The sequence below is a fragment of the Doryrhamphus excisus genome, linkage group LG3 (assembly GCF_037039965.1).
Source record: "Doryrhamphus excisus strain RoL-2023G ecotype Guam linkage group LG3, RoL_Dexc_Guam_v1.1, whole genome shotgun sequence".
Lineage (NCBI taxonomy): Eukaryota > Metazoa > Chordata > Actinopteri > Syngnathiformes > Syngnathidae > Doryrhamphus > Doryrhamphus excisus.
In genome coordinates this window covers 10482587-10495936 of record NC_136359.1, presented here as the reverse complement: position 1 = coordinate 10495936, position 13350 = coordinate 10482587, and the positions used below count along the sequence as shown (strand labels likewise).

General features: G+C 39.4%; 1 protein-coding gene across 4 annotated transcripts; it reads left to right on the top strand.

The window, feature by feature from the left end:
* The first annotated feature begins 1970 nt into the window (after positions 1–1970).
* Positions 1971–12779, top strand: ap3s1 (adaptor related protein complex 3 subunit sigma 1). Of its 4 annotated transcripts, none has more exons than XM_078789620.1 (7): positions 1971–2483; positions 4812–4903; positions 4997–5108; positions 5187–5258; positions 6730–6837; positions 9168–9239; positions 12006–12779. In XM_078789620.1, exons 1-6 carry the CDS (start codon positions 2415–2417, stop codon positions 9231–9233), a joined length of 519 nt encoding a protein of 172 aa, XP_078645746.1. In that variant the 5' UTR covers positions 1971–2414; the 3' UTR covers positions 9234–9239; positions 12006–12779. The 4 variants fall into 4 exon arrangements, with proteins under 4 accessions (XP_078645746.1, XP_057927068.1, XP_057927067.1 ...); XM_058071084.2 differs by having other exon boundaries at positions 1972–2483; positions 9198–9239; positions 12006–12778; XM_058071085.2 differs by lacking the exons at positions 9168–9239; positions 12006–12779 and adding an exon at positions 7047–7953.
* The last annotated feature ends 571 nt before the right edge of the window (positions 12780–13350 follow it).

The window sequence follows — 13350 nt, the reverse complement described above, 5'->3', positions numbered from 1 at the left end:
TATTATAGGTATTTGTTATTTAAAAAGATACCCAGACAAAACAATAAGTGCTTGGGTGTCAGAGGGTATTTTTCAATACTTTTAAATAATTGAATGCATGGTATTATTTATTATATATTTTTAATTTATTATTATGATTATATTTAATTTAACTGACAATGTTTCCTAATAAAATTGATTATAATTGTATTTTTTTATATTTAAATGTATTTTTTATTTAATAGGGACACACTCAGATAACAGTTTTTTCTATATGTAAGAGACAACATTTGTACTCAGACAATTGTAAAATAATTTAGAATTACATCATGTCTGGATATTTTGACTTTATTTTTCAAAATTGATGGATTACAGGATATTTGTTTTATTTTGCATTGTTTTTCAATGATTCAATCTCATTTATCACATGTATTAAATGACTCATCTGTTTATTGGTGGAAAGAAAATACCCAGATCAGGCTTAGTATATCATCTATAATTTCATCACATATGAACGGCTATTTTAAATTATTATTTTTATATATTTTTTTTTTATTATTTATAGTATTTTTTATTTCATGAAATTTGTGGAAAATATCCAGCTAATACAAATATAATGTATAATATCAATCTGTTTATTTGCATTGTTTATTAGCTAGTATTTATTGCAGTTATCCTTACTTATATCTTGAAATTATATAACTTTTATTATCGTGCAGCAAATGCAAAGCATGGGAAGGAAATGCATTGTGACACAGATAAGACTGGCTGCGGGTTTAACTCCGTTCGTTTGTGGTTTGATGTGTGCATGTGGTTTTTAATTTCAATTTTATTGTACCCCGCCTCTGCCCGAAGACAGCTGGGATAGGCTCCAGCACCCCCGAGACCCTCGTGAGGAAAAAGCGGTAGGAAATGAATGAATGAATGAAATTGAAATTTTTATTTTATTATAGTGAATTGAATGAATTGACTTCACCAATTGACTTCCTTGTCATTTAGTTTTAGTTTCACTGTGTATATGTTTTTGTGGGGAGATTGATTCATCCTTTCCACTGTGCATACTCAGAAAGTAAAAGCAAAACCAGTTTCAGTTTCTTTTTGACAGGTGCACACTAGCAGGGGACCTTAAAGTAAGTTGCAGCTCTTACAGGAAAACCAGGCCTGCAAGTACCCAAGTGGACAATCATGGCATGCTAAAAAGAGAATGTCTTCCAACCCCCCTTATTTTCCTGTACTCTACATCTTAACATGATGTTCTCAGGAGCTGTGTATGACACAGACCACAGCTGTCACACACAAATAATTTTTTATAACGGCAGGGGGGATTCATACAGTACATATTGCATTTGTCTGTTTCTCCATATACTGGTTTGTTATTTGGTTTTTAAGTGATGCAGCGTATTCTCTGAAACACATCGCCTATGCAGTTTTGTCGAGGTGTAGCTTTTATGTGTTGTCAAACATGAGCACAACTGCAAAACCTGACTATGAAGAATTTGTGCTCACTGCATCAACCTCTGAGGTGCCACATCATCAACCATCTACTGTACTTTTACTCCACCTTGTGGTTGGCTGCACTCAGTTCACGCTCGGAGGCCTTAATGAAGGAAGTAGTGGTATTTTACAGGCACATTTTGTATACATTGCAGTAGGAATGTATATATAATGTGTGTTTTTCAGGCGCATGACTGGTTTCCCCACCGCCTGCCCTTCACCAACAAACACAGTACACGCACGTGCAGTGCCAAACGTGAGTCGAGGTGTTGTTGGCAATATTAAAAATGAACTCACATAAACGAAAACAACTGTTACGTTTTTTTACTATAGTGATCCACCGAAGCCTTGTATCGAGGTTACATTATGCTTTTAAGCGCCTTATGCACAAAAGCTAACTATCGTTGGTGTGTGCCGCCATGAATGTTTTGATTGTATTTGTATTGACTTCTCTCGCGCATGCTCAGACGCAACACTTACCACGCATGCGTAGTCAGACGGCAGTCGTGGCTCGTTTTGAAACGTTTGACCTTTATTGCCAAATGCTATTGTCGGTAATATAACGTTAAATAACACTGTTTTTAAACTGTGTTCGTTGTACATGGTTCGTCACCGAAATAATGCGTGGAGACAGTTCGAAAACGGGAAATCTCTACAGAGTGGCGGATGGCGGACGTTTACCCCATCTCGGCCGCCGTATTGGGCAAGTAGGGGGGGGGGGGGGGGCAAGAGCGGTTCCTTGACGTGGACGATCATTTCCGTAAGAGACGATGGAGCGTTAGCGGCGTGTCATCCACTCCAAGCTATCCCGCATTAACCTTAAATCGAGACGGGATTTGGCCGTGAATCCCCGGTTGGGTTTTGGGTTCACGGTAGTCTCATACCGGCTGATCCCTTTCTGCTTCCCCTCCTTCCCGCTCCCCCCCTCTACACAGTTCACCATGATAAAAGCTATTTTAATATTCAACAACCATGGCAAGCCGAGGCTGTCTAAATTCTACGAGCATTATGTGAGTAAGATTTCAATTATATATGTGGATTTTACACATGCCCTACATACACTCATCGATAGAATGTTTGGCTGTTTTCATTTGATGGCACCCGAGTGAAGGAAAAAAAGAGTTAGGTTCAACATAGTTGTCATTGGTTTGTTCCTGATGTCCCTCCTTGGAAACGTGTGAATTATTGAACATGTGCAAGCCGAAACTAGGCTATCTTGTTGCAGAACGCACAATTGACTTCACTGTGTTTGTGTCACATGACATGGATGACGCCCTTGTGAGGGACTCATGCAAACATCCCGTTCCCCCTTTTTGTGGCTTTAGGTGAGTATGACTAGACAGGAATGGGCAAGTGTTTGTTTCAGTTTTTGTCAGTGAAATAACAGACATATCTGGGTTTATATCTCCAAGTTGCAAGGTGACCTGTGCCGGACAACAGTGTTTTCTTTTGTGTATCCATCCAGCCATCATCTTGTATCACATATTCCAAAGTAGGGCTCTCCAAAGATGCATTTATTGCATTGAAAGATTGGAAGACTATTCAAAACGGCAAGAATAAATGTGCCCTTATTTGACTGGGTGCTTAACATTCAAAAAGAATAAAGTTCTTGCAAGATTATGAGAATGTGAACGGTATCTGAATCAACAATTTAGCTTTTCCTGGTTACATTATGCATGGAAGATCTGTTGAAAATTGGTGTATTCATAATAAATCTACACCTGCCAGACCTTTTTGTTTATTCAGCTGCGGAGAGTATCAGGAGTTTATTTGAAACGAGGCATCTGTTTGAGCGTAGCCGTTGCTTGCGTATAGATGGAGCAAGACATGTTGCTATTATTATTATTATTATGTCCGTGTTACAATGTGAATGGAACTGCCTACTTGTGTTCTTTCAGTAGTCAACCAGACGTCGATATAATTGTATAAATGTCATATATAGAGATGCATCATAGTTACAACAGTTTGCATTTACGTACTGTGCATACAGATCTGACCTCTCATGCACACTGAGAATATTAGCACCCAGTGATGGTTTTATTTACTGTGTGACTTGTGATATAAGATTTTGAAGATTAAAAGGCGCTGAACAGATACAGACATCCTCAAGTGAAGATAACAGAGTGTTGGATGAAATCCTAGCCTCTGTAGCCTTGGGGCAGCAGTGTTTGGTTCAAAATGACAAAGCAAACAGTGACTTGCCTGCTTTGTTTTGTGATTACAAATGAAATCACATGCTATTTGTCTTAAAGGGGACATATTATGCTCATTTTCCGCCCTTTGCATTGAGTTGTGGACTACAATAGAGCAGCTACAGACGATAACAAGTGCAGCAAACCTCCTAGATCTTCCAGAATCTATTCCTATTCCAGCTGTATTTATTTGGATTTTTTTTGCTTCTCACGAAAATGGTCTGTTTTAATTTATTATTAATGTACACTCCCAAGTGCTCAGAAGGACTTCCGGTGTTGTGCCAATAGCTGCCCAAGTCAACTTTATTGGAGTTGATAAACAGTATAGGAGCTGATAATAAACAGCGATTCATCTATTTAAAATGTCCGCTTTTAACATACAGCCATACGGAAGTAGAGACTGGACAGTCCGAGGTTACTCTTTCTAGCGTTTTAGCGTTAGGTCTCTGGTAGACCTACTGATTGTGGTGGGAAATGGCTCCCTGTATGCAGACTCTCCATGACTTAGACAAAATAAACACAATTAGGATGCTGAATGCTTGCTCTTCTGGCCCTTAGACACGACCAAGTAAGGTTGGAAAGGTGTTGGGCTAGTGTTTGTCGGCTAGTCCAGCTGTGCACTGGCCTATGTTCACAAAACAGTTCAGTGTGAAATGCCATTGACAGATGAAAATATATTTTTCTGCTGGTAGGGAATCAGGAACTCCAACCACTTGTGCCTGATGTTTTCCTTGTTAGGAATTGAAAACAAATGTAACTTTACCTTACACCCGCTGAAACACTTCCTAGGAGCCATTACTGACACCGTAAACAGAGAAGCAGAGCTTGGGGCAGGGCTGAAAGCGTATCTGGCCCACAGTGCACGCCCATATAAGGAAGCCCGACAATCTGTGACATCACAAATTGCCAGTGTTAGAACGCTCTCTGAAACAGAGCATTCAGAGCCATTCCAAACTTCTTTCAGGGCTCACTTCCAAATGGCCAAACCTCATTATATGAAACTTGGCATCGTTTAACACGAGAATACAACATTCTAAATACATTTATAGGTCAGAAAATTTGAAAAAGCATAATGGATCCTCTTTAAAACTCCTCTCCTTAAAAGAGAACAAAAATGTCAAATTGACTTCTTTATTCCTCCATCAGAGTGAAGACACAGAGCAACAGATCATCAGGGAAACCTTCCACTTGGTGTCCAAAAGAGATGAGAACGTCTGCAATTTTCTTGAAGGTGGAATGTAAGTCAAATGCTTATTGTATTTTGCTGTATTTTGTACCTGCGTGTGTGTCAAATTATAGTCACTGATACCGCCATGCGTACTGTGTGTCAGGTTGATCGGAGGGTCCGACTACAAGCTAATCTACAGACACTACGCCACGTTGTACTTTGTGTTTTGCGTCGACTCCTCTGAGAGCGAACTAGGAATTTTAGACTTAATCCAGGTAAGAAATAGGTATAATATTGCTATTTTTTTTGTTGTTTTTCCTGTTGTGATGAAACACTTTTCCACTACTTTTCAGGTATTTGTGGAAACGCTGGACAAATGCTTTGAGAATGTTTGCGAACTTGATCTCATTTTCCATGTAGATAAGGTATGGAAATGTCATTCATTTGTTTGTATTTGTGTTGCATTCATTCATGATATCAACATGCATGGAATTGCGTTACAATTGAGGTTAAATGGAGTGCGGAACTTGGCAGTAACCATTGTTCATCATTCAGTCTTAACTATTTAGTGGAGTTTAGTGGATGAAGAACTTTTAATTTAAATGGGAGGTGAGACTGATGCTTATTAAATAAAGGTATTTTCTTACAGAGGACAAAAACACAACCGAACACAAAACTTTTTTTTAAGGAAGAAAAAAAATCCAAACCTACATAACCCTGTATGAAAAAGTGAAACGTTAAAACATAACCGTGGTTTTTCACATCTAAGTTAATTTTCTCTAGCCACGGCCATTCCTGATTACTGCCACACATATTCTCAATCAAGAAGTTTAATACGACCTGCAGATTTCTAAAGAAATTCAGGGACAGATGAGAAAGAATATACGTAATTGAGATCTATCAGTCTGGAAAAGGTTATAAAGCCATTTTTTAAGGTTTGGGACTCCAACGCTCTACAGTGAGAGCAATTATCCATAAATGGCGAAAACATGGAACAGCGGTGAACCTTTTCAAGAATGGCCGGTCAACCAAAATGACCCCAAGAGCGCGATGACGACTCATCTAAGAGGTCACAAAAGACCCCACGACAACATATAAAGAACTACAGGCCTCACTTGCCTCAGTTAAGGTCAGTGTTTATAACTCCACCATAAGAAAGACTCTGGGCAAAAACGGCCTACATGGCAGAGTTCCAAGACAAAAAAACCCTTCTGAACAAAAAAAGGCTTGTCTCAATTTTGCCTGAAAACATCTTGATGATCCCCAAGCCCTTTGGGAAAATATGACGAGACAAAAGTTGGATGGTGTGTGCCCATTACATCTGGTGGAGAAGTAATGCTGCATGTTAGAAAAAGAACATCATACCAACAGTAAAATATGGTGGCGGCAGTGTGATGGTCTGGGTCTGTTTTGCCGCTCCAGGACCTGGAACACTTACTGTGAAAAATTTAATCACTCTGCACTCTGCTGTCTACCAAAAAATCCTGAAGGAGAATACCCGGCCATCAGTTTGTGACCTCAAGCTGAAACCAACTTGGGTTGTGCAGCAGGACAATGATTCAAAAACACACCAGCAAGTCCACTTCTGAAGGCTTTGGGCGTGGCCTTGTCAAAGTCTTGACCTGAATCTTATTGAGATGCTGTGGAATGACCAGTTATTAAGTTTTTCACGCAGGGCCATATAGGTTTGGACCTTCCTTAATAATAAGACGTTTACCTGGGGTTATATGATTCAGGTGATAGTTCCACAGCTTGTTTTATCGGTTGTTGACAATAAAAGGAAACTACATTGGGAAATACACCTTGCCGTCTGTTTGAACCCACACTACTCGATGCATGGGATTTGTTACAGCAGACTATTTGAGGCAATAGACTAATGTTAAGCCTCCCATACAGGTTCACAACATTCTGGCAGAGATGGTGATGGGTGGGATGGTGCTGGAGACCAACATGAACGAAATCATCACACAGGTGGACGCCCAGAACAAGATGGAGAAGTCAGAGGTAAGTGCTGTCCTGCCCATCTTACTCTTAAAAATGGTATGGTCCAGAGTATGCAGGCATGTGTGTATGCTGCACCCTGCATGCGACTCTCCAGTGACCTTGTGATGCCTTTGACATGATTCTGAGTGTTTGCGCTCCTCTCTCTCTCTCTCTCTTGCTCTCTATCTCGGCCAACCTTTTCTTTTGCTGCCGCACTGCTTTGAACACAGATCAACACGCTGCCATTTATATGGAGAATGTAATGTTCCATCTTTCCAGATGATCATCGATTGTGTAAATCATGCTGTTTTATTTTGAAGGAGCACAAAAATTAAGTAGGGTGCTGTCACCTCACAGCAATAAAGTTGTGGATTTGATCACACCTGGTAGGTGGGGTCTCTTTGTGTGGGTTCCGTTCCACAGACAGGACAGGTGATATAGCAGCTGAATGGATTGATGGTTAAACATTAATGCACTGAAAATATTTTTCAACCACTTAAAAAACACTCAAAGATTCCACAGTAGTGTATTGGAAGTGTGTGGACCAAAATCTAACATTGCCGTTTTAGTCAGTCCCAATTGGGAACATGCAATTTTGTGTGTCTGTAGCTTTAATACTCATGAGCTGTGTTTGTCCACACTTGTCTCTGAAACTCGCATCCATAACATCACCTCATTTTGGTGCTAAATTCATGCAGACCTGGCCACCTGCGACAAGTGCTCCATGCTGATAGTTTGCAAGTCATGTCTTGTAAGTCCCCAACAGTGGAGCACAGAGTCTAACGCTCTTTTTAAACTTACTTGACGACCTTACTATGCCAAAATCACTGCACACGCATTTTGCCGGAGTGCTCTCCACGATAACACCAGACCTTCCTCATCATCAACCTGAGATAGTCACGGCGAGTGGGGTGCATTCACAAACAGCCTAATTCTGAACATTGCATTCAGCTACACAAGTAGGACTTTTTTTTTTTTTAGAATTTTTTTTTTAGAATTATAACAATTTCATTTCATATTGGTGATTGTATTACTTAAGTTATCATTATTTACAGTATTGAAGTATTTAAAATACTATTCTGTTCAACTTGCATGTCACAAAATTGTGTAAAAATAAATAAGCTTTGTGTTTGGACATATATGTTTTTCTTTTTAAAAGTGCAGTCGTCCCTTGTTTGACTGCGATAAGTGAATTCCCGCAAAGTAGGATTCGATATTAATAAATGATTATTTTCGTATTCAGAGCACAGAAAACGTATTTGACTTTCTAAATTCTAAATCTAAATTTTTTTAAAACCATTATTACAGCTCTGTACACATGATATAACACCCCTATGGTCACCTATACATGCCACAAAAGTACACAGTCTCTGCTGGCAAAATAAGTACAAAAGGTAAAACATGGAATTTAACAAATTTTAATATTGACAAACGGAATTTGGTGGAAAAAAATATTTCATAGGGTCTTATATAAGCAATATGATATTTTTTTCAACAAAAAACATTAAAGGTGTATGCTGGCAGTTATAATGTCGGCTTTTAAAATGTTGGTGATAGGCCAGAAAATTGTTTTCTCATGTTTGGTGCTCATATCACTGTTGTAATACCATTAAAAGTCAATTTTGCATAATAGGGAAGCCTTTAAATGTGTTTTGTAAGTAAAGTATCTGCTGCTTTGCCTTCCATGCGATGTTACATAATGGAGAAATGAGCTCAGACAGACAGCCAGAGGCAATTTTATGAACTCATTTTTTCCCCAAGCCTCTCCAATGAAGCAGAGCAATGACATTGGCAATAAATTTATACTTGTAGGAAACGTTCTTACAATGAGAAATGATGACAGGAAGCATTAAAGTAGCCCCCCTCCCCTTCTCTAATTGGCTAACATCTGCTGTGTGCTCCAAGGTGTAGCAATAATAATCAAATTTGTATTTTTTTTTCATTTTAATCCAACAGGTTCTTCTTTTTTCACGGTTGCTGTTCTCTAAGCAGAGTCTCGTCAGAGCTGCTCTTGTCTCTCTCTCTCTCTTTCTCTCTCTTTCTTCCCCTCATGGACCTACCCTCGACCACACCGTGCCTCTCGCTTGCACGCTAATTTAAAATGACACGCTCCATTTATAGGCAGGTGTCAGGAGAATAAGGAATGAGCTGCTCTCCATCCATTTAGCCTGACAAAGACTGATAGCTTCACGCAAGTTCTCAATAAGTAAATATGTGTTGGATGGATCTCCGCCGTATCAGACTTGTGGTCTATGATAGGTCCTATCACTTTTTTCCTGTGGAGATAAACTGTTAATTACTTTAACCTGCTTTAACATTCCTCATTCCTCTTTTTCCCTGACCCTGTCTAGTTCTTTCCATTCTTCTCTCTCTCTTTACAGACGTTTATCTTTCAGTCTACCAGGCAGGACAGGTAGACGCAGGTACTGCTAAAATCTACAACCAAGTACTGTACAACCCTAACTGAAGTTTACTACCCCCCGTCCTTCCCTATCCCTCCCGATTCTCTCCATACAGACCTCCCCTCCCTCCATGAAAAAAGTCAAATGACTTCACTAACATGCACTGGGAATCTTTCATGGCAGACCCAATTCATGACCGACGCTAATAATGTTGCAAGTCTTTCATAAAACCTTTATTAAGTACACAGGCAAGTTTTAAAGTAGCATTTTTAACATACCTAACAGCGTAAACGTAAGTATATTTTTTCTCTTTACTTTAAGGAACTCCATGCAACTCGCTCCAAGTGATATTTTTCAAAACCCAACAATACCAATAGTGGTTGAAAAAGTAGGTTATACAATATTTTTAAATTTTTTACAATTGTTGCAAGGCTGCACGGGGGTTAGCATGTAGGCCACAGTCAGGAGAAAGGGAAGACCTAGGTTCGATTCTCAGTTACTCGGCCGTCTGTGTGTGGAGTTTGCATGTCCTCCCCGTGCGTGGGATGTCTACCACATTCCAAAAACATGCTAGGTTAATTGGCGACTGCAAATTATCCATAGGTATGAATGTGAGTGTGAATGGTTGTTTGTCTATATGTGCCCTGTGATTGGCTGGCCGCAAATGGTCCCTGGTTCACACTTTGAGTGTGCCGGTGGCGTCAAACATTTTTTTTTATCTAAGTGCTACAAGTGAGGGTTATATTTACAATTATTGTAATGCCATTTTATTTGTGTCAAACATATTAAATCAGAAGAAAGTCCCCTTTTCAATTACTTGTTGATGTTTTTATTTCTATTGAGGTGGTGTGTAGAAAGACAAAATGGTAAAATCTAACAGTGTCCAAATACTTCATGGCCCAAATATTGAGGCTGTTTGCCATGTGGTCAGCATTCCGTGGTCCTCCCTCTATTTAACGCTGAGCTACCAGTGAGTTGAGCATTCCAAACTGTGCCATGAATGTATAGCTTTGTTCACTAGACCAGTAGTTCTCGACTGGTTTGGCTGGAGGACCCAAATGGCGGAATGTTTTTCAACTTCTCAAATATGTCATATTTAAATGTTTGCAATGATTGTTTGCAACACAGCTTGAGCTGCAGCGGTTAGACACAGTCCCCTCTTTTTAGCTTGCTGTTGTCCAGCAGATATTTGCAGCTGTGTGATGCACAAACAGCATTTTAAATCCATACCCCTACCCAAAGTTGCCCATAAAGATGGCACAGACCACGTGGCAGCATAGCAGGCGAATAACGCAGACAAGGACGCAAGGTGCATTCACAGACATGGGTTTATTGTACAGATGTACCTCGCTATATCACAGTTTGAGTGCCTCCCCTTCATTCTATTGAGGTTAAAAAATAAAATAAAATAAATGATGGCTTCTATTCAGTGTGGAAGTGGTACATTTTTGCCTGCTTATTTTGCCGTCCTTCCTCATTGTTTCAAACCCATTCTTAAGTTTAGGATAAATTGGAGGTCTCTTGTGTCACTTCAGCACGCAATGTGATGTAAACAAAGCGAGTACTGTCTGATTGTATGTCTATGTCTGAAAGGCTGAAAGCCTGAAGGTGATTTTTTTCCTACCATGCATGTCACATAACGTTTGGGATACTTATTATATTTATGATTATGTTTTCTATATCAGGTAATACAAGTGTGAAGTCTAGGAGTGTTATTTCATGATTACAGGGCACCAATAATGTTTAAAAAATGACTTATGATGTTCATACAGGTTTTTCTATACTGTAACGAAGAAAATATTCTATTTCTTAACATGGAATCCTACTTCGAGTAAATTCACTTTTCACGGTTGTGTCTGGAACCAATTAACAGTGATAAATGAGGGATGACTGTTATATATCGGGTCCTGACCCACCAGCACTAGACCACTGGTCATTTTTGGGTCTGTCTGCTTCAAAGATTCACATGTTGGGAGAGTGGGGATCTCTAACAACAGTGATTCTCAAATGTCACCCCGGCACTATTAATAAAAGCATTCTAAGCAATGAATTTGATGTTGCATTGAGACATTTAACTTCCACTTGAGACTCATTGTGTTAGAGTGAATTGCTTCCTCTGTCCAGAGAGCAGATCTCCCAATCTAGTTGAGTCCTAGCTTTACAAACCCTTCCCATACCATCAGTAGTTTACCCCCCACATTGACCTGTTAACAGTATTTTTGTTCCCCCATTCACAAAATGCAGTTAGCCCAGACAAATAAACACCTATTTTTAGCAAGAGGTGCAGTATGACCTCCAATGTAGTCTTGTACGATATTGTTTTTCTTCCATTTAAAACACACCTCCCATCATCATCATCGTATCCAAACCCATTTATTCTGATTTACACAATTCTCTTCTTGCCTTTTTAATTTCATTATGTTTTTTTTTTAAGCCCACTCGGGTCACTCTCAGCGATGCTGCCTCTTCCCACTCGATGAATGCCCCAGTACATCCAAATATAGTGAATGACTTAGCACAGTATGTCCTCACAGTGGATTCATAATTGTCTCCGGTTGTGCCCACATACTGCATGTTGCATCTGACAGCATCTGAATGTACACAATGCATACACGTGTGTGTCATCGTAGCTGTCAGTGCTTTTGCATTGTGTCAGCAGTTGATTGTCCAGTATCGTGTAGTGGATATGTGTGTCCACTGTTTGCTGTGTCCTGATAATGATTGCTTTATGATGTGTGTCTTATACTCATATTGTGTGTCTGTGTGTCTGTGTGTGTGTGTGTGTAGGCTGGTATTGCAGGAGCGCCTGCTCGTGCCGTATCAGCTGTAAAGAACATGAACCTCCCGGAAATGCCCAGAAACATCAACATTGGCGACATCAGCATAAAAGTGCCAAATCTGCCGTCCTTCAAATAGCGGTGCGGAGATCCGCTTATCAGATGTCAGCCAAGTGTTTAACGTGATGCAATCTGTTTACCAAAACCTCTACTAACTCTTTTTGTTTTATCAAATGATGGAAATACTTTGTGATTTAAAACTTCTCTGCTCCTGTTTTTTTGATTTCTAGAAAAAAAATTGTTTTTATTATGTGTTCTGTTTGAAAATGAAGTATTTATTTGTTTACGGTACATTCCTTTACTCCCCTCATGATGTACAGCTGCCACTGTTAAAAACCATCTGAGTCTTAATGAAATAATTTCACCAACTCAAGTGTTTACTTAATTTCAAAGAAGACAAGTTGGCATATTGTGGGAACGACCAGCCTGACCAATCACTTGCAGAACAGCCAACAAATGGGACCAGTTGGAATAAATACAGTATTGGAAAAGTCATACTTTACAGTATGTTTAAAAACAAATAAATCACTGAAGAATATAATTGGATTCTTGCTGTGCTGTGTGACAGATTTTTGATTCTATTTCCTGAAATTATATTTTGTATCTGTTCATAACAGTATGTTTCTATTCATTTTAATCTGTGCATGACTGTAAGCTCCTCCTGTGCCCTTTTACTACATAATAAACAGTTGAAGATTACAGTTGTGATTTTGTTTTAGTACTTATGCTATACATATGTTCATATACATATATGGGCAACACAAGATTGAACAGTACATTGATTGGTAATTTCACCAATCGGTCATTTTACTTTTAATTGGTAATTTCACCAGCCCAGCATGTACCCCACCTCTCGCCCAAAAATATCAGCTGGGATAGGCTCCACGATTCCTAGTGAGGGTAAGCGGCATAGAAATTAGATGGCTGGATGCAGCTGATCAGTAGTCCATCCATCCATTTATTCATTTTCTAAACCGCTCATCCTCACTGAGGTCGCGGGTATACTGGAGCCTATCCCAGCTGTCTTTGGGTGAGAGGCGTGGTTCACCCTGGTGTGGTCACTCATGTAGACAAAAATCATTCACACTCACTATGGACCATTTCGAAATTGACCGAGCATGATTTTTTTTAGGATTGTGGGAGGAAACCACAGTCCATTCTATAAAGTAAAATATTCGCCGATTGTCATTATTATACATTGTTGCACATATACATGTTGTAAAGCCTGGAATGTACTTAGCAAACGCAACAGTACGGTATGTGAGTTGTCATTAACTTCGTCCATGGCGCTTCCG

Coding starts and splice junctions, on each gene's coding strand:
- ap3s1 (XM_058071083.2), top strand. CDS start 2,415: ATGATAAAAGCTATTTTAATATTCAACAACCATGGCAAGCCGAGGCTG. Junction 2,484..4,811: donor CTAAATTCTACGAGCATTAT/GTGAGTAAGATT, acceptor TTCCTCCATCAG/AGTGAAGACACAGAGCAACA. Junction 6,838..12,005: donor ACAAGATGGAGAAGTCAGAG/GTAAGTGCTGTC, acceptor GTGTGTGTGTAG/GCTGGTATTGCAGGAGCGCC.